Below are 21,869 nucleotides of genomic sequence, written 5' to 3'. Positions count from 1 at the left end.
TGTCCATAGTGCAGTTCTTGAATGGTACTCACAGAATCGTGAGCAGACACCAGTTCGACTCCATTGAAACCACGTTTAATTGAATGGGTGCTCAAAAAAAAAAAAAAAAAAAAAGAAAAATCCAATTGGGGACCACATTTTGTGATTAACTTTTTTGTGTTAGTATATAGAGTGATGGATTTCATTGTGAAATTATTCTAATGAAAATTAATGGAGTCCCCATTTTGACAAAACATTGTATTTAGGGAGGGGAAGGGAAGGGAAGGGAAGGGAAGGGAAGGGAGGGGAGGGGAGGGGAGGGGAGGGTGCTGACACTCTCCAGCTGTTACACATCAGACACTGTGCAGCACAGCTTGCCCCTCCCCCACGGTGTCTTAATTAGGGATCCTTTCATTTGCAGGTGAAATAGGAGAAAGTTGAAAGAAGAGACTTGCCTGGTTGGTTAAAGGGATCTCTGCAGGTGCTCAGAACCCCGCCCCTCTGCCCACTCTCCCCAGCAGTGATCTAAGTGGTTTGGCATTTCTGGGTGTGGAGGAGGGACCTGGAGACACCAACCGTGAGTGGGAACCTGAGTCTGAGAATTCCTTGGGAGAAAGGTCATTTCTTTCCCTTTGGGTTTATACCGCTTGGTCCTGTGGGGAGCCTCACCACCAGGCTGACCTATTGGGATATATAATGAGAAAAACCCAAGAGACCCTCCTCCCAGGAAAGCCTTAACCTGGCAGGCCTGGGCTGCCGCCACTGAGCTGCCAGCAACCACAGCCATTTGCCTGGTCAGGTCCAGCTGCCTCTCTCTGTTGGACCTGACCAGGCCAAGAGGCTTACTTGGCCCTTGGGCACAGGGGCCTGAGTTGGCTTTGTGGGTGGGAGAGCTAAGGTGGCCCAGCTGAGGTGCGATATGCGATTGGCTGCAGCTGGTGGCTCTGGAGCCTTTTGTCTGGCTCCTTGACTCTGTTCTCAGCTTCTCTCCCCTTCCCCATACCTACCCTTTGGACTGCAGGCAGAGTACACATAAAATAGAATCCAAGGGTCAAAAGGAAAGAAAAGAAGACCTGTTTTTCCTCTGCCCCACCGTGTGTAAGTTATACTTTGGTTGTGCTGTTGGAGGGGAGGATAGACAGAGATGGCAGGATAGTGCTCACATTATCCCTGCATTGGGAATTAAGATTCTGAGGGTAGACAGAGAGTGGGAAACTCCTGATGGAACAAGAGCCCCTTGACTCCATCTGTCCCATTTCTACCTAACTTGCTTTGCCTATGAAACGTGCTTCACTGGTGGATTAGAGTGGAACGGAGTTTTCCAGCCCCATAGAGAGATTCCTGGAGCCTGAGGCAGTGCCGGCAAGGTGGCTTTCTCAGAAAAGTCCAAAGATTCATTCAGCGAGATAAAGACACTTTTGAATTAACTCCCAGGGACAAATGTAACAACCTCCAGAGCTTTTATCTTGAGTCTCTGATTCTTTTGACCGTGAAACAGCATTAGGATAAAAGCATTTGAGCATGCAAATTGTCTGGCTTTGCCTGTCTTTCTGTCTCTCTGAGCCTTCAGACATGGCCAGGTGCGTTCCCTGGTGAATTCATTCATGTAGAACAGTGGTTCCCAACCTTCCTAAGGCTGTGACCCTTTAATACAGTCTCTAATGTTGTGGTGATTCCCAACCATACATTTATTTTGGTTGCTACTTCATAACACAATTTTGCTCTGCTATGAATCATAATGTAGACATCTGTATTTTTTCCGATGGTCTTAGAAGATTCCTGAGAAAGATCATTCAACCCTTCCCCAAAGGGGCCATGACCCAAAGGTTGAGAACTGCTGATGTAGGCCTTGCCAAACTGCCAGCCTACAAAAACATCAAACAACAGACCCTTGCCTAGAGAATTAGTTATGGCGCTGAGACACCTGATGCACAGTGACAAGTTCAGTTCACGCTATATTATAAGTACTGTAGTGGAAGCATGTGGCATAGCTAGGAGCCAGGAAGGGAGATATAGCCCTTGCCTTCAGGTGCTGTTGCCCCTCCGTTATAGACATGAAGGAATAGTCATCTAGTATGATCACTGTGCCTAAAAATGGGACCACAAAAACCTGTAATGTTAATAATATCTTATTTTTATAAAGGTTACTCCATGCTTTAACTTTTCAGATCCTCTGGAACACCAAAAGTATGACCTGCTTAACTAAAGTTAATTTTAAGTGTTCACAGAGTGTGGGACACCAGCAAGGATGCAGCCATGGCAGGCACTGTCCCACCCAGGGTATGAATTGAACTCTGATAAGGATCAGACCAGAGATACCTGGGCCAGGCTTTAAGGGAAAGGTTTTTGTTACCAAGGATTTTAATCTCTGAATTTTGAACCCAACTTTGATCCTTATCTGGTAGAGTCCAACAATACAAAATAGATAGCCAGAGACCATATTATTCTTGAATACTTTAGTGCCGTGCTTTATAACCAAGAGAGGCAGTTCTGGCTTAGCCTGTACTTACAGTCAGCAGATACCATGTGCGTATGACCACGTCTGAATATATGTTGCACTCTCACTGGACATTTTTGAACATATAAATGACTGAATTATATGGCTCCTTGCCATGTACACAAGTCTCTTTGTGTCACGAAGGTTTGCTGTATGAAATGGATTCTGATCATGATGTTGGTGAGGGCTGGTGTCTGTCATGGACACACTGTATCTAGTATCCAACGTTATTTGGCTTTCTTTGGGGTCCTCCATTAGTGTCCTCCCCTCCTTCCAAATGAGCATTTACACATTGAATATGCTCTAATCTTGGAAATTGGGGTTCCCGTTGTATACCGTTTCTCTGACTGATGTGAGTATCTTAGCTCTAAGGTCTGTTTACTTCCCAGGGAACATCTTCGATCTTGATTTGATTTTGCAGCAATCTCACATGTTCCTGTGACAATCAGGGGACGTGTGATAGAGGAGGAGGGCAATGAGAGGCAGTGATCAGAGTTACGGAAAACGAACATTTGCCGATCATTTTATGGCGAGGGAAATTCTAAGTGAATAGGCAGCAAAAGATAAAACCCTTAGGTTCTCAAACCTGGAGAGGAAGCCAACCTTGTGAGTAAATAAAAAAAAAGAGAGAAAACAACAACCAAAAAGAAAAAGAAAAAAAAAAAAACATTTGAGATGTGGAAAGCAGGAGACCTGGTATACATTGGATAGGGGCGTGAGATATACAGACAGACAGCTGTGTTTGATAATTCGTTTTCCCTTGATAATTGATTTTAAATTATTGACTTACTTTAGATGAGGGAGCTAGATTAGCTGCTGAAGAAATGTTGCTGCTTTCTGCCTCTGTACTCAGCTCCCCTTCCCTTGCGTGGAATGTTGATAGCACACACATTCTTGCCAGTTTCATGGACAGGGATCAGAGAAAGCAATTGACTCGGAGATACTCATCGTATAGATTAATGATAAGCTGTTTCCTTGGGCCATCAGCCCAGATGCTCACAGTTCATAAGTTCACAAGCAAAACCTGCTGGAACAAAATTAAAGCCACATGCAGACGGCAGCCAAAGGCCCTTTTCTCTTTCGGTCTTTTCCCGGGGTTGTAGCTGTAGAATGTGGAGGAGTTTTGAGAATCTCCGATGGTAAACTGTCACATTAAGGAAGTGGGGTGAAGACATCAGGACAGCAGTAGGGAAATCCCAGAGCAAGAGGCAGGGCCTGCTGGCACAGATAGGATCTCAGTTGTAGGAGAGAGGAGGCTACTCACCATTAGTGCCAATGTGTCACGGGACCATCCTCTAGTTACACAGGCTCAGTTTCCAAACTTAGAGATGACTTTTGGCTCTGCTTTCTGGGTCAATGTCCACAGGTGTTTCTGTGGTCTAAGTCTTTATAATATTTCAGGAAATAATGAAGTTGCCTTTTTCAGAACTAAAGCTGGGTGCTTCGGACATTTTTTTTCTCTCTTGCTTCTCTGCTCAGCTGCTCCATTTACAACCTGCTTGTTCTTGCCTTCCCTAATCTATGTGTGACAAAGTTTAGGGGTCTATTGGTCTATAGACTGTTAAAAAGGCTGTGAGTTTTAATGGGCGAGTGGATGAATGAGAACAGAAGGACATTCAGCATCAAAGCACTGACTACAAACTAATCGAACGGTGTTACATAGGAGGAGCGTCAAGGCTGATGGCAGTCCCAGCGTTATCACTCTGACTTGCAGTTATCGATAAAGGGTTCAGATTATTAAAATATCACACTGATTCCAAAGACTCCTCTTAATCCATCTTGCAAATATTTTGGTCTGCTAGGTGGCTGTGGTCATTCCATTCCCTCGTGATGTGACACTTCTGTACTCCTTTCTAGCTGCTGCTCAGTCCCTCACAAAGGAGGGCTGTGTTTCTGGAGGACTTTGCTCACTTGAGGAAAAAGGTCACCCTACATGACAAGCATCCTTTGTGAGCTGAGAAGTTTTCCTGGTCGGCTTCTGTAGCAGTCTGCTATCCTAAGCTAATCCAAACAGCTGATACCATGCTACCAAAAGCTGTTGGTTTATATTCACTTTAAATAATCACTGGGTTGAGGAGTGTGTGTATTTTTAATAGGGATAATAGCCATGAGGGTCAAGTTGTATCATGTTTATAAAGTTGTCACAAGATTTATTGCTTGCCCACCCAAATTTGGGCAGAGTAGAAATGACTAAAACAGTCTTTCCCCTAAGGTTGCTATCAGACCTGTATGTGAAGAATGTGTACCACTGAAAGTGAGATTATATGTGGTCTGCACAAGGTACAGTCATGGTTCCTCACAGCGTGACAAACACGAAGTCCAGAAGACCTGAGGGGTCACACTCTCTTCTAGAAAAGGCAGGATCTTTTCAAGTTCTGAGATGCAGTTTCATCAACACACACTGAAGGGGGTGCTTGGTTCTAGATAACATTCATGATCTTACTCCTCTTTTTAACAGGATAGCAGATCTTGTGTTTTTTAATTAGCCCACACTTTTAGTTCTGTTTGAGTTGATTATGAACTCAGAATGGGAAGATAAATGGGTTCAAGCAATAAAAAGAGTTATTGGAAATTCACTTGAGTCTGTCCTCAGACATGCTCTGAGGGAAAAAGAATGCAGTGTTTGGGTTCTTAATGCAAATCCTTTTAAGTATAAAATGAAGGGTTATCTGTGACCCTTCAGAGTGTTTGTGTAATGCTGAGAAGTTGCTTGAGCTCTCTCTGCCTCTCTTTATTAAGGACAGTAACCAGACGAATCTTCTAATCTGCTGTAAGAATTAGCTGTGATAACATGGAAGGCATTTAGCATTGTACTCCAGGCATGCAAGAAAGTGCTCAACCCATATCAGCTTAGAGGGCTCAGTACTGACTACACAGCACCGTCCAGGCAGAACCAGATGGACTCCCAGAGATCCTAATGCAGGAACATCAGAGCATAGTTTCAGCTTCACACATATTTCTAGGCCTCTGAGAATAGCAGATCTTCCTGGGCTGAGAAACAGACCACTTTTGCAATGGACCACATCCCTCAACTCCTTGGCTACTTGAAAGTTTTGGCATTGAGACCTCGAAGGACAATCACTTCCCTAAGAGTTTGCTTGAGCTTTGGCTGGGCTTGGGTGGGTGGAACACAGCACAGCCTGCTTAGTTTTGTGAGGGGAGAAAATTATATTGAGGCCCTGCTTTATAGACTGAATTATGCATCCCCAAAATCATGCATTTGAACACAAGGCCCTTTCAGATGATAATTACAGTGAAATGAAGTCATAGTAGCAAGACTTTAATTTGACAGGACAGGCATCCTTTCAGAAGAGAATTACCTATTTACTACTATATATCTATCTTCATCATCATCTATCTCTATCAGTTATCTGTCTGTCTGTCTGTCTGCCATATGCAAACAGAATGAAAAGCCACCAAAAAAGCCCTGAGCAGGAACCAACACAATTGGCACATTGGCATTAGACTAAACTGTGAAAGGCAGATTTTTACTGAATAACCCACCCAGACTGAAGCATTCTGCTGTGATATGAATGTGAGTATCTTCCAAGACTTATTATGTATTGAAAACTTGATCCCCGATGCAGCTATATTTAGAGGTGGGGCTTTAGAGGTGACCAGATCGTGACGTGACTAACCTCATCTTGGCTTGTTCTGAGTTCACAACTGTGTGGACTCTCAGGAGACTAGAAAGTAGGTCACTGGAGGGAGGGACACTAAGGGATAGTTTGGAATCCCGATCCCTCCCTTGTTCTCTGTGATTCCTGACTGCAGTGAGGCCAGCAGCTGCTCCCATGGTTCCCTTCTGCCATAGCTCCAGCTGCAGGCTGTGGAGGCATCAGACCTTAAGCTAAAACCAATGATATTGTAAGCTGAAGTAAAATCCCCTCTTTTCAGTTGTTTCTCTCAATTATTTTGTTACCTAACACAGCGTGAGGCACCTTATGTGCCCTGTAAACTCCACTGCCCAGCACAGCGAGGCAATGGCAGCTGCTTTGGCTGACCCGTTGTTCACCGATTGATTCAATAACTAAGCTCTGCTTTGTGATGAGCGAAGTGCTTGGAATACAAAGATAAGTAAACGCCTTGTCCCTTAAAGCCTGTATTTAGTGAAAGGATGGCCATGCAGTGAGTTTTATCAATTCAATGATGAGTGCTGTGACCACGAGTGTGCACCCAGTGCCGTGGGAGCAGAAGTGAGCAAGGCACTTCCAGGCACCTAGACAATGGCATAGACAGTAATAGCAATCATCCAGGCTGGGGCTTCATGGAAAGGACAAGCGTCGAGGGGAAGGAGAATGGATAAAGGCTTTGTTGTGTTGAATTTGAAGTTTGCAGCTTGAATCCAAGTGGATCAAACACCAAGGTCAAAGATGAAGGGTAGAGACCCACAGTGGAGGTCGTTAACACTCGGGTAGTGGTTGATGGGTGTGGATGCTCATGCCTGGAGACATGGATAGTGGGGAGAGACACAGTGAAATACTAAACCTAGAAGGGCAGCCAGAGGTGCAGAGAGGTAGAACTGGATCCAGCCAGGCAAAACTGAACAAACCCCCAAAGACCGGGGTAGGATCATCAAGATAGCCTCGATCTTTTCAAAACATGAGTCTAATGTCCATTAGTTTATTACTATTCCATAAAAGGACTGCCCCAGTTTCAAAAACAACACCACACAGAGTCTTCTCCATGTTAACAGATTTCAAAAATAAGTTAGGACACTTAGCAACTAACACTACCAAGCACACTGTTACTTTCAGACAATTCAAAAGGCACTTGGGGATTCTTTTCTTTTCTTTTTTTTTCCTTGGTGCCTCAGGGCATCGTGAACTCTTAATGGTCGCTGCCCTGGTCAACTGTGGGAGTGCTGATGAATGGGGAGAGTTAATTGACCAGTGGATAAAGCGATTTTAACTCAGAATGGGACAGCTCACTAGCGGGGACAGAGAGGGTGCATTCAGTTCCCAGCTCACTCTGGGCAGCCAGCAGACCCATTCAGAGACCTAAACGGTCTCCATCAGAAAAATGAAAAGCCTTTTATCCTTCAGCCTCTCTTACCACTGGTGAATATATGAGGCTTGGCAATTAATGGGATGTTCATAGAGCTAGATGACCCCCACTCATCATCCTAATATTCCAGAAATGATGGCAATGCCCACACATTTCAAGGCATTTCTAATTGACATCCAAAGGCTTGGGTCTGAGTTCACAGATGCTCTGGGTTTGGCGGGAGATTGGATAATCATGTGCCCTTCCTGGACTCTGATTAGAAGGCCACTCCCTGCTTGTGAACTAATAGCAAGCTGTCAGTTCTGTCACCATCTGGATCAAAGACAGTAAGTAAACTTGAGTAGAGGTGTCAGGAGATACAGTCCCCAGACTCCCAGAATTCCATGACCCCTGATTGTCTAGCAAAGAACAAGGGCTGATTGTTCCTCAATGGTTAGAAGTAGTCAGCATGGGAATCACTCCCCTTCTGTCCCTGCAGTGTGAGCCTGCTGGGTTTGGAAAGGCATTCACTGAAATGTACCACTCCTGCCAAGAACAGACTAGAAAAAGATGCTGGAGAAAGGAAAAGAGCTGACTAGGTGTGGGCACCACTGCTTGCTGCCCCCTTGGGCTGTCTGTATGGTACATGGTGGTTGTAATGTCACTCATCAGAATCACCCAGGGCTGGAGCTATTCATCGTCATCATCGTCATCATCACTGTCTTCATTATCCTCATCAGAATTATCATTATCATCGTCGTCATCATCATCGTCATCGTTGTCATCACCATCATCATCTTCATCTTCATTGTCATCATCTTCAGTGTTGATCTTTCCAGAAAGCACATCTTCAATCCAGTCTTCCAGCTCCTCAGCTGTGGGCAGGTCGTCATCATCTGGGATCTCCATCCAGATACTGTCAGCCTGCAATGAGGAACAGAATGAGCCCATGAGCAAATGGGTGGAGGCCGAGGCAGGGCAGCATTTTCCAAGCTGTGTTGAATGGGCCTCCAAGTCTCTAATACCTAGCAGGAATACATACAGATAGACAAATGCAAATGCCAAGTTGCAGAAATGGTCTTGCACAGTATTCTGTTTCAATAACAGTAAAAGAAATCTGTATTCTACTACCCAAGAGAATACATATGTGCACACATGCACACACACAGAATTAATTATTAAGTAATTAATTTACATTCAGATTTCAAACTGGTTCACAAAAGTCAGGAAATGTATAGACTGCTAGGGTACTTTCTATGGGGCAAAAAGACATTGCTAATTGGCCCTATTCACAAAAGAATATTCCTGTACTAGCTGAGGTGGGCCCTCATTATAGCTCCTTCTTCCCACTGTTAACCTCATTGAATCTGCCCCACTTCTGTCTTGTTGCATATCAGATGTCTGGACTGAGTCAAAATTTCTTCCCACTCTGTCACATCATCCCACTAGCCCTTCTCACCCTCAGTTCATCAGTGCTCAAACTTCTGTCAGGAGGTTTCTCTTCTGTTATCAGTGTCGCCTGACTGCAGGGTGGGTGGCCGCTAGCATGGGATTCTGGGTGTCAATCTCTTATCCACCTTAGGTAATGGTTGCTCTGGGCATGAGTAGCCTGTGTAAGAAGGCCTTGTTCTTTAGTTCAGGAAGAGGACACAAGAGAATGTTCTTGGGCGGAAAGTCCTAAGTCAATGAGTCGGGTTGGGCTAGCTCCATAAGCAAGGAAATGTACTCCTAGAGAGGGTTGGGACTGGCTAGAGCCCAGTCTTGGGCCATACTGCAAGAGTTTGGAAAAGACCCAAGGGTTCCTCACTGTTGTAGACTCCTGAGTGATTTTGTGCTTGGGCTTGCATAGCTGCCAACAGGGTGTCTGACCAGCCCTCGGTAAGAATACTCACATCGGTTACATTCACCACCCCAATCTGTGGCTTGAACAGGTCAATCTTGAAAGTCTTCTCCCAGTAAGCAACAAGCTGCAGCAACAAAAAGGCCAAGTTAGACAGTGGGTGGAGGGCTCTCCCTGTGGCTAGACCCACCTGCCAGCCTTCCATAGTAGCCGGATAGGGACTGGTTAAATGCCTTTGAAAACAGCTGTGGACACTTAGGAAATTGAAGGCTGCCTCCAGCATTAGAGCTCTTTAAAGCATTGAGTAAAAGATACTATAGCATTAACTGTGACAACGTAGACCATAAATGCTTCCACAGCTCTCAGGGAGACTATCACAAAGATGGCTATTCCCAAATTTGACTCGTTCACTGATATTATGTGTGTAATGAAAGAGCCATTTCTTTCCACCTCCGCTTCAATGTTCCATTCTTAAAAGCCCTTATCTGGTGCCTCCCAGCCACATGAGATGGCTGGGAGAACTCTGATAGGCTCTAACTTGGCATAAACTGCAGACACGAGTCAAATGTCTTCAGCCCAGCAGGGCTCCATCTGGACAAATCTCTGGCTGGGGCAGGCTAACTGAGCTAAAGGGGTCCATAAAGCTAAGAAAATAGAGGTGTTCAGGGGCAGGGGTCTCCCTGGTAAACACATGGCCTAGAACAGACTGGGATGTTGGTGGGTTTGGAAATTAGAACTGTCTGGAGATTGCTTGGCAAGAACCAAGGTCGATGTAGAACTGCCCAAAAGAATGGCCGATCACTTAAAAGTTGACATGATGAAGCAGTCCAGGGAAACTGAACATACCCAGCATTAAATCAACAGATTAATCCTGTATGCTTCTGTGGCCATGGCTTTCTTATGTTGACCCAGAATTATGCCATTGGCTTCAATTACCATGGAAGTCTCTGCCTTTGGTTCACCCAATCTCAATGTGTGTAGGATTCGATGCCAGCTCTTGCTGTCCAATCAGTTTCACAAGTCATGACCTATGTATCTCACAGCCAGAGAGCAACCAAACTTGTATCATCACTAGTAGTTAACCTTACCAGAAACACTCAATAGAGCAAGCTATGACTTCACTATGAGTCACAGTAGGGTTTAACATCTGCTCAGTTTAACATCGCCCTTTCTTCGTGAGATAAGAATTATAATAGTACCTGGTTTTAGGGCTGTTGAGGGAATGAGCTATGAGGACATCGTTAAACAAATAACTGTAATCTAAGACCTATGTGTTAGTCTTCAAAGCATTTGAAAAGACCCAGGTTCTATGTCATGCAGTGCTGGGGATCCTGGCTCTTGGTGCCGCATTGAACTTGGCCAATAAGGAACTTGGCCAATAAGGAACAATAGCAGAGGATGTGGCTTCCTCCACTATCATCACTGTGTCCATGCATGGTGTGAATTCCATGTACTGTGTCCAAAATTAAGAATTAACAACGCTTTCTTGCTATTGCTCATCAACACAGGCTAGCACCATGGTGGCAAATTTCTCCTGCCTTCTAAGGAGCTGTGACAAACAAGCTAGGCATGGATTCTGTCCTCAGACTGGATTCTCCTTTGCTTCATCAGGGTCTTAATTCTGCAATTATTCCCTAATAATTTAGGTTGCTTCTAGAATCTCAGGGAGTGGTGGGTAGAGACACAAAGGGGTCATATTATTGCTTAAAGAAGGAATGTTTCTGGCCCCCCTGGCTTGGCCTCTCCAAGAGTAGTCACCTCTTGGTGTCCCAGAAGTAAGGAAAATGGTTAGTCTGGTCACTACCATAACCACACGAGGCTATAGGCTGTATTAAAAGTATATGAACACACTCCATACGCATTAGCCTCTGGGCTTCTTCAAACACATTCAACTATTTTAGTTTGTCCCTCACGCTTGAATGTTTTATGCTAAACACAAATATGGGTGGTAAAGGCCCTGATGGGTGGGGGACGGGGGGAGGTTGGCCTGGGCCACTCACCAGTGGAAAGTCATCTGGGTCAATCCACAAGATGCTCAAGTCAGGATTGTCAGTGTTGTCCCGGGCAACCTGTTTCAGGATCTCTAGGAACTCATAGCCATCTGAATAGGGTTCAAGAAAGTTGAGTCAGCCAGCATGCACACTGCTCCTCATGAGGATCTCGAGAGCACGGTTTTTCCACAGGCTTTCTTGGCCATCTGGTACATACCCTCAATTACAGAGTGAGTCTATAAAATGAGTCAGATGAAGAGCCGCAGACACAAAGGAGCTTCGACACAGAAAACAATGGCCACTTTGAACAAAGAAATCTGAAAGGTCACAGGGAAAGGCCCCATTCTAAACGAAGGGTCACCTTCATCTGTTCACCAGGAGATGAAAACTGAGTAGCTTTGGTGATCATGGCCAGTCCCAGGGCAGTGGAAGCTGTCTGCCTGTCCCCAATAATCCTGTATTTCCAAGCCTGTGCCGTTCCTGGATTTCCTACAACATCTGCTCTACAGACTAAGAGCAACCTGGAGTCCCCAACACCTTCAAATGGGGTCAGCATCCTTCCTTCTTCCCATTGCTCCAGCACAAGCTTTGGTACACACAGCTTTCCCTGCCCTCTGTCAGCAGCTCTCTCTGCCCCAGAGAGGAGAGCTGAGTCATAGGAAAAGCAGAGACAAGTCTTCCACACTTGGAGCCTAAGCCCTACAGCATACAGTTTTTTTCCATAAGCAAAATGTTTGAAAGAACATTCAGTAAGTGATACTATAAACCCTGAACACCCCCCGTCCCCCCCCCCCACACCCAACAGAGCAGAGACAAGTGGTTTGATCCTGGTAGGTCCCTGGCAGTAAATGTGTGTGTGTGTGTGTGTGTGTGTGTGTGTGTATGTGTGTTTATTTAGGTGTATATGTATGTGTATATGTGTATGTGTTTGCCTACACGTGAAGAACAAAGTCCTGTATTTATATATCTACATGAAGAATCTCTGGAAGTTCAGGGGATCCAGAAGAGAACTCATACTTTGCTAAGCAATTAAATTAAGGAAAATGGAAAAAAATCAAGGAAGCCCTTAGCAAAGGCCCCTACTACTCATGCAAGAAAGTTGTGCATGAGCCACCAACAGCCAGTGTGTCTTAGAAACATGAGCAGAGATGTGATCAAGGTGGCAAATATGACAATGTCTTGCAGGTGGGAGGAGGAGGCTGGGGTGACCTGCTTGGAACAAGGACCACAGAGCCAGCCGAACAGACTTCTCAACAGATGCCAGTATGTGCAGATGACAAAGATCCCATCCATCCATATCTGGGTACCAAGGTGTCTGGTGGGGCTAGAGGACCAATTGTCAGACCAGCTTCCACCATTCAGTAGTGCATCGTTCAAGATAGAAATTTTAAGTTCAGTTCTAAATAATGGTTACGTGCTAGCTGAGTTGTGGCCTGAGAGTCACGTCACGCCCTCTGGACAAACATAGAGCTGTGCTTTAGAATTCACATGCTTGCTGCTAAGCGGAGGGGGAAGGGGAAAACAGTCTGTATTGGCTGCATGCAGGTGTGACTGCAAAAGCCCAGACTCCCTTCTCCAACCCCAGTTGTCCTTGCTGCTGTTTGAGTTACGCTGTAACTCCTCTTCTGGCCTTGTGGTAATGTCCAAGGAGGGGGTAATATGGAACTTAATGGAGAGTATTCTGTGGATTTATGGTTTCAGATGCATAGACCAGAAGAAGGCATTCCTCCCAGACACCTGCAGCTGTGACTCCACTCCTCGGAGAAGAAAGGGACAATAACTGAGGTGACATGGCCAGTTCCCTGGAAGATGGGATGCAAATGTGAAAGGGACCTGGATAGGTTCGTAAGTCACAAAGACAGCAAGGTTCAACAACACAGATGATGTTCAAGTAGACTTGAGTTAGTGTGAGGCTGGGTCCACTGCAGAGAGCAGAGATGCCTCATGCCACGGTTACAGAGGGGCCCGGCCTGTGACCAGGCCTACAGCTGAGCACGCACCATGGCACTCCCATGTTCTGTTCAGCTCATGTGATGCTGAGATTTCTTTAAAGGAATATTACATACAAGAGTACACTGCGGCTCCAGCCTTCATCCTAGAGCAGGTTCAGACACGGAGCAAAAGGAAGCAAAATTTGGGATCTGCAAAACAGTGCATTCAAATCTGTGTTAAACAAAAGAATTCATAAGGCTTAATTTCCATGTTTAAGATTGTATATAGGGGTGTGTGTGTGTGTTGTGTGTAAAGAATGTTTTTCATGTTCTAGGGAGAGCAAGGCAAACTCAAATACTATCTATTCCCAGAACAAAATGAATACAGTTGACAGGAACGGCACAGAAACTAAATCAAGATCCAAGGACAGCCTTGGGATGCCAAGGCTAAGAAACTCTATATGCACCTGCCTGCAGCTCTAGGGATTTTCATTCACTTTTGTGCCACACTTATCCACATGGCTCTTGGGACCAAGTGACCTCAGTCCCAATCCCTTAGATTGTCACTTAAGGCAATATCTAAGATGTCACCTTTCCTTGTGAATTAATGGGTTCGTAATAATAATAGCTACTTGTCTTAAAGTTTGCTTTTACATCCACTTACCTATCTTCTGTGCATGTACATTTCTGTGGCTCACGAGGGAGAGGGTTGTACACATGCTACCTTGTCATTGTGTGTGTGGACACCAGAGGCTAACCTGCTGTCTCTCTTCTCTGCTGTTCTCTGCTTCCATAACATGGGTCCCAACGTTTGAACTTGGGTCATCAGCCTTAACAGCATGTGCCTTTGCCCACTGAGCCATCTTGCCTATCCCAGTAATAGCTACTTCATGGCAGTAAAGCCCCAAGCTGACAAAGAGCTCCAAGCTTGTAAAAAGCCCCTGCTGGAATCTCCCCCTCTTATTTCTAAGAGTAGGTCCCTCTTCCCCTCTCAAAGTCTGACCCCAGAGCTGTTAATCCTAATACGCACAAAATCTCCTTTTCTACACTACCTTCTTTGATGGACAGCCACATGCCACTCGGCCCCCCTCTTATACCGAGCTCTTCTGGAGTAGGATGCTTGTGTTTCATCTTTGCATTTGTGTGCATGGAAGATTTTACTGCCTTCACTTTCCAGAGAGCTGGAAGGAGGGGGCTGGCTGCTGTCATTCATGGGTAAGCAACAGAGCAGAACAACTCTGGTCTTCAAGCTATGCCCACAGCCATTCGCTACCCGTCCTCCCTCTGCGGTCTCGGTCTCAGCCTCAGCATTCCTACCACATTGCTGCCAGCTTCCTTCCTCCATTCTGTACCTGAGACTCCCAAGCCCTCTGTGAAACTTAGTTCTCAGGGAGGCCCAGGCTAGGTGAGGGAGGAGATGTCCAGTGTGGCCTTGATGCTGGGATGTGGGTGGGGTAGAGCGGATTGAGGGCTGCCTCTGCTCTTCTGACAGAGAAATCAGAGCAAAGTCCCAGCCCTGATTCTGAACAGGCTCCTGAGCTGTGTCCTACTGGGGGGGTGGGAGGGTGGGGGTGGAGATTGCTCAATGCAGTGATGCTTTAAGGAAATCTGGAGTCTCCGAGATGGAGATGGCCTAAATACAGAAGCCTGTGAGAACTGCAGTTCCCTCCCAGGCCCTAGACACCAGGTCTGTGAGTTCAGGACCTAGGGCTGAGGCGCTGGCCAGGTTTCCCACGGCAAACAAGTGGCCCCTGGGAATAGCATCTTTGTGGGAAGAGAACCCGGTCATTATCCTTTCCTGCTTCCCTGGCAGAGGATGGTGGGAATGAGCCTGCACCAAGCCCTAGGGGACCAGCTCTAGGTCACTCACGGCCATCTAGGGAAAGGGCCCTTTTGCAGAGGTGATTGTGTCTCAGACCAAGCCATGGCCCAGGAGCAAACAGGCCTATTATGCTACCCACTCTGCCCCTTCTTCCCAACCTCCTCTTTGTTGCTACTTATGTTCAATCCACACAGATTGGAGGATGCCCTTCCTGACTCCACATTACAGGCAGCCGTGAACTGAAGGGTCTCTGTCTGCGCGCCTACTGTGGAATCCTATCGTCGTCCATGTGGCTGGTGGGCAGCTAGGCAGGCTAGAGGCCAGTTTTACCCAGCTTGGAGGATGCCTTGAAGAATCTGCTCTTTTCCTTGGGTGTGACTTTCTCTGTGCTACAGACCCAGAGCCAGGCTGAGTCAGAGGTGACTGAAGCAGAGGACCCTGGAGCTCTCTCTCCAAAAGCCCCAGTGGTCTTTACTTGTATGCAGTTCTGTACACTTGGACCTTTAGGGAGTGGGAGGAAGCCACAAGGTCAGGAACTCGACATTTCAAAGAGCGTCTGCTGCAGCGATGTGGCCACTCAGAATAAAAGCCACAGTGGGATGCGGTGGCTTTGAAGATGTGCTGTAGCAGGAAAGTCCTGCTACTCCTTACCCAGCATCTCACCTTTGGATCCCAGAATTGGTGTGGGGAAAAAAAAATCAAATGAACCATTTTCACAATACAGAGGCACATGGGGATAGAGGGATGGACTTCTGGGCTGGAGTTCCAGTTCTTCCTCTGCCTGTTGATGAGAGCTGGGGCTGATATTTATACCTTCATCGTGCGCATGCTCCCTCCTCTGTATATGGAGGAACACAGAATAACTGCCTGGATCTGCACGGTTGGTATTTGCTAGGTGTGTAAGTACCATTCAACACCCAGCAATAATCAAATAGCGAGGTTAGTATATCAAATTTAAATTTATAAAGCTCCAGGAAGCACTTAGTGCTCCTATTGGAGACACTCGATCTTCAGTCCGTTTTTTTTTTTTTTTTTTTTTTGCAAGAATCCCAGGGCAGGAAAAGCTCAGGTGCAGCAGGGCTTGAAGCATCCTTCCAGGGCCTGTTGCTAAATCTGTTCTGTGCTTGCAGACAGCAGCCATCCTCGTGTGCCTAGCTTGTTAGTGTGAATATTCCCAGTGCCCTTGGAGGGTTTCCATCCAGCACGCGCTCATGTAGAAACGCCGCGTGGCAAACCTTTCATCAGATATCATAAAGAAGATGTCAGCCCGATGCAGATGCAAACGCATCTGGGAGCAGCCAGGAAGAGTCTTTCATTTTCAAACCTGTCACAGAGCTCTGCTCTGAGCACAAGCAGCCTAAGAGAAGGTGCATGCAGAGGCGGGTGGGGAGCAACAGCTAGCCAGCAAGTCTAGAAGGCCTGGGAATGCCCTCATGTCCTTCCCAGCCAAGCCTGCCTTAAGGCACAGAGATGAAACCTCACAGCAAGAGAGGCCTACAGGGCCCAGAGAGCGGAAGTGGATTCTTGTCAGAGAAAAGATTCTGTCAAGGGAGAACACGAACTCTGGATGGAAAGGTCAGAACTGTAAGGAGAATTCTTGGGGGCCAGGTCACTGGTCAGACAGGTGCTGCTGTTGTGCTGTAATGTCACAGTCCGCATCGAGGAACATCAGTGGGCCTGAGGAGGATGACTGGCCAGGCATGGGACCCTCCACTGCCAAGTGGCTCAGCTCCAGTCTCACTCTCTCGGCTTGCTCTTCTGATCTACCAGCCCTTGCCTCTTCCCCTCAGCCCTGCTGCAACACCACACAAGCTTGGGAAGTGGTATCAGAGAGAGGACCACACCCAAGGGGAGCCCTCAGCAAACATCAACTCAGTTTTCTACCGTGCCCCTAACCCTGTAAGCCTATGCACACCACCGAACCATCATCTGTGGTTCAAATGTTGAAGGCAGAGAAGGGCAGCATGGGAGGAGGGAGACACATTGAATGATCACCTGGCTGTCAGATGTTGTCTGAGAGGTGCAGAAGTCTGCCTGCCTTGTGGTTAAGGGTGTAGGCTAGAAAGTCAGACAGCCCACTGTCCATTCCAGTGCTCCCTCAGCTTCGGCATCCTCCCTCCGCCTTGTTTAATTGTTGTGATAGTGATGGTCACAACACCACCTTTGTCACTACTCCTGGTGCATATGGATGTCACAAGGGCTGGTTACAATGTCAACCTTGGCTTAGAGAAGCTGGGCAGTGTGGTTCAATTAGTTAGTCTTTAAGACTAGCTTTTCTCATCCACCACCAGAATAATAACAATCGCCACACACACATCACAGAGTGGCCTCAGGATTAACATGGCCATCTCCTCACAGCTCCTCAACACGGAAGCTCTCTAAGAAGCATCTGCTATCCGGGACTTACCACCTTCCTCTTTCAGAAAGGGTGCAGTCTGGTTAGGCATAAGGTTGTGGATGACCTATTAGCAAGAGGAAAGGAATCTGACTAACTCTTTGCTGGAATGCACTCTCCAGAACTACAACCCGGCCTGGCCTGGGGGCCCCCAGTGTGCACACCACTGCGCTGCCCAGCAGGTAAATGTTGCCTGACCACAAAGTCGAGGGGAGGGACTTTCATCAAAGCAACTTTCAGTTGGAGCCCTGAGTGTGAAGGCACCCCTGCCGCTGAAAGACCATGTTCCTGACCTCTGCTCCCAACATTGCTCCATTCCCCAGGGACAAGCCTCGGCTTGGGATTTGGAGAAAAGGCCGGGCTCCAGGGCCCAGGGGTGTTTGCACAGGGAGGAGGTGGAAGTAGTTTCAGCAGCTTGATTCATGACTGCAGCAATCTCTGTCAAACAGGTTTCTGCAGTTCAGGGAGACCTCTTTGTTCTATTGTTCCAGACAGCCAGACAGACCTCTCTGCAACCCTGGAAGGGGGCAGTGGGGTGGGAAGGAAGCCCCCTGGAGTCCTGCCAGCAGCAACTCCGGATCACACAACACCAAGGATCCGATTCAGTCTGACTAAAGCCTGGAAACCTGGGGAGCCGAGGGTGCCAGATCTGTAAAAAGCATCTGACACTACAGTAAAAACAAACCCCCAAAACCTAGACCCCCCTGAGGAACATTCCCAGCTCCGCCAAGTGTATGATGGGAAACCTGGCAAATCGTGGACATTTGAAAAACTAGCCTGCAGATCATTTGGTTTTGATGCAATAGAATATTACTCAATCTTATAAACAGCCATATACTGATAGATATTATAATAGATATTATATAGTAAGTGTATATATAATAATACATATATGTGAGATATATACTATATATGTCATTATGCTAAAGAAAAGATGCCGGATACAAAAGACTCCATTTATATGAAATATCTGGAACAGACAGATCGATAATAAACAATTAGTGGTTGTCATCAACGGAAGTGACTCGGTGGGTGTTGTTGGTAAAGGTCTAGGGTGAGGTGGTGCCGACATCTGCACAGCCTTGTGAGTTTAAAACCCACTCAGACGTTACGTTTAAAGAATGGCTATAATGGTGTGTGGATTGTCTTGATTTAAAAACAAAATCACATAAATAAGAAAGATCTAAGTACTTGCTCCACAACCATTCCCCGGGCACCTGCCCTGTTAAGCCGCTGCGAGCAATCAGGCTAATACGGATGGATGAGACAATAGGTCCCTTCATCACAGTCTCCCGGGATGGTATTCTTTTGGATTGAGTTGAACCTCTCCAGCTCTTAGTTTCTTAGACTCAGACTAAGATCTTTTGTTGTTGTTGTTGTTATTGCTATTGCTTGGCTGCCTGGTTTGAGGTTTGAGGTTGTTTGTTTTTGTTTTATTTTTTGTTTGCTTGTTTGTTTTGAGACAGGGCTTCATGTACCCCAGGCTAGCCTTGGGTTTAAGGCATAGGTGAGGATGACCATACATTTCTGATCCTCCCATCTCTACTGAGGTTACAGGTCTGCACTATCACACGCAGGGTTTGTACTGCTGGGAATAGAGCCCAGTGCTTCGTGCTTGCTAGGCCAGCCCTGCCAGCCCTGGTCCGAATCTCTGTTGGAGCCCTTCTCTTGATATTACCCTACAGCAATGGCTGAGGTTCCTGAAGAACACCTTGTGATACCACATTCCCCGGAACAGTGGTCCCCAAGCTTGATGCTCCACTGTGATCCATGAAACCACGGTTTCTGAAGTGTTGTCTGAGCCAGGCTAAAGTGGCTTTGCTGTCATAGCTGCACACCGGTCAGGTTCTGGAACCCTGCTCCAAACCTTCATAACCAAAGCCTGGCAGCTGGATTACCCTGACTTTGCTCTGGATGGTTCCAGGCCTTCCATACATCCCTCCCATGTGCGCTCTCACCTTCCCCCAGGAGGCCTGGCTTGGGGATCACTGCCACAGGAACCAGCATTTTGCCTCTTTCAAGGCTCATCATTCTCTCCCTTCTCCCTCCATGGTGTTCATAAGAGGGAAACCAGGGAAAGTTGTCTACAGTGCAAGAATAGCAATGTTTCCCTTCCACTGGTAGGGAGTCATTAGCACTCTGAAAGCAGGCTGCTTGCTCTACCCTGGCCTCACTTTTTGGCAGATGTCTCTAGGCCATTCCTGTGCACAGATGGTGTTTTACAGAGGAACACATAACATTTATCACTATGTTAAAATAGGATTGGTTTGTATAGGTTTGATAATAAACTGACAAACATTTAATGTGAACAGAAACAATACATATACACATACATACATACACACATACACACACACATACTCACACACATACCCTCTGTAAGACTGTGTGCTTGAATATGCTCATTCCCAAGTTGAGTATCAGAACACAATGGTCTCAAGTTGCCCACGATAGCCTTGAACTGCTGATGTTCCTGTCCCCTCCCCAAAGTTGGGACTGCACACCCAGCTGTGTGACTTTCCTTGAAGTTCTACAGTTCCCTTAGCTGAGTTTGCCACTGAAGACACACTCCTACCTACCAGGTGACCACTCTCTTGCAATTGAACTGGAATGGTGAGGGCTTGGAAGGGTGAGAAGTTCCTGCCAATGGTTAAGCAGATTTGGTGCAGGGTGGAAACAGGCTGGGGTGGGGGCGGGGGAGGTATCCTACCTGGGTCACTCTTCTCCGCAAAGGCCACGATGTGGATCCCATTCAAGTCGTCTTCCTGAAAGAGAAAAGAATGAGCGTTTCCTCTTAGGAGAAGAGAGACACAATATGTGTCAGGGGCAGCAACACAGAAGCTGGCAGAAGAAAGGAGACAGGGGATGGACAGGGGATAGACACCCAGGAGACATGGATTGGCAGGGGATGGACACCCAGGAGACAGGAATTGGCAGGGGATGGACACCCAGGCACAGATGAGTCAGGCACACATAAAGGAAATAGATGCTGATGAGTGGTACAGGACAATAGACACAAGAGTTAACAATGAATGTGTCTCACTCCTGTAGTCTGGTGAGTCCCGAGAGCAGCGGCAAAGGGAAAATTGGTAAGAGCATGAGTTTGGGTTATCAGAGGCTCCAGGGGCAACAAAAACTCTGGAAAGAGCTCTATCGAATGTGACAGTTTCAAGATACTTCTGCAAATGTGAATTTTGAGGTTCCCCACCAGGAGTTATCATCAGGGGTGGACCAGGGTACAGGGACTTCTAAGCGTGGCTGGCAGATCCTAAACCCTCTGAGGGCAGTAAAAAGTCCTCAGCTCACCCGGGATTTGGGTCACTGGTATCCACACAAGAGATGAAGATGCAACCAATGACTCTGGAGAAGCAGAGCCCTCCCTCAGAACAAATCAATAACACCTCCTGATTTGCCTACACTGAGATTTGGGTCGTTTCCCTGGAGCCCTTTCAAATTTCAATTCCAGATCAATAGGAATCCTTTAAAAATGTTTTGTTAAGATTTTTTTAAAATGTGTATGAGTGCACATGTTTGTGCACCATGTGAGTTCATGATATCCAAAGAGGCCAGAAAAGGGTGTTAGCTCCCCAGGCAGCTGTGTGTGGCTGGATTATGAGTGTTGGGATCAGAAGCCAGGTCTTCTACAAGAACAGTATGTTCTTAGCCCCTGAGCCATCTCCTCAGCCCTCAACGGGAACATCTCTATGAATGTGGGGAGCTCCAAGGAGGGGTTGGAATTTGGGACTATGGTTGTTTGAGGATGTGCCCTAGGAGGGATTGCCAGAGAAAGGAAAGCAAACTAGGGAGCTTGTCAGATAGCACAGAGAATTTCATATTTACATCTAGGGCAGGAAGGCTGCCTGTGTGTTGATTATGACCAGGGAAGAAAGAGTGAGAGTTTGGAGCAGCCTCTTGTATAGGAAATGTGACCCTCTGGAGACTCCATGCTATGAGAGGGAGAAACAAAGCCAAGTGCATACTGATGGCAGCTGCCAAGAGAGAGGTATTCACTGGGAAGCCTAGTGTCATAACAGAGTCTTCCTATGGGGGTGGGGACCCAACCCCCTCCAACCATTTCCATTTCGATTGATTTTAATGCTCCTGCAATCCTATCTAAATGCTAATTTTCTCCCTTTGAGTTTGGGATGAACAAAACCTCCCAAAATTCCAAGATAGATTAAATAGAAAATATTATTATTAAAAACAAGAGTGGGCTCTGCGTTGGCCCGATCCCCTGGGGAGTTGAATGTTACAGACATATATGTGTGTGCACCGGGTTATTAGGAAAACCCAGCAGTGACCAGAGAGAGAGGCTGAGGTTCACGGCTGTACATTTGCTATTACCGCCACACAGACTATCCCGATCAGGTCTCATTAGGCGGTCCCATGTCTCTGTCGCCTGCCATCAGCTGGAATTGAGCACCCATA

At 46.6% G+C, this 21,869-nt stretch overlaps 1 protein-coding gene across 2 annotated transcripts in view; it reads right to left on the bottom strand.

Moving 5' to 3' along the window:
* Positions 1-7,068: 7,068 nt before the first annotated feature.
* Casq2 (calsequestrin 2) overlaps positions 7,069-21,869 on the bottom strand; it is a 60,100-nt gene continuing 45,299 nt past the window's right edge. The window contains exons 8-12 of one of the 2 annotated variants that reach the window (NM_001355663.1): positions 20,485-20,493; positions 20,152-20,206; positions 11,303-11,403; positions 9,355-9,429; positions 7,069-8,386 (exon numbers count right to left, since the gene is read on the bottom strand). In NM_001355663.1, the coding sequence (NP_001342592.1) occupies positions 8,153-8,386; positions 9,355-9,429; positions 11,303-11,403; positions 20,152-20,206; positions 20,485-20,493 (474 nt within the window). In that variant the 3' untranslated portion in view covers positions 7,069-8,152. The remainder of the gene's footprint in view (positions 8,387-9,354; positions 9,430-11,302; positions 11,404-20,151; positions 20,207-20,484; positions 20,494-21,869) is intronic. The other variant, NM_009814.4, reaches the window with a different exon arrangement.

The sequence above is a fragment of the Mus musculus genome, chromosome 3 (assembly GCF_000001635.26).
Source record: "Mus musculus strain C57BL/6J chromosome 3, GRCm38.p6 C57BL/6J".
In the NCBI taxonomy this organism is placed as follows: Eukaryota; Metazoa; Chordata; class Mammalia; order Rodentia; family Muridae; genus Mus; species Mus musculus.
This window is presented reverse-complemented; position numbering and strand designations above follow the sequence as displayed.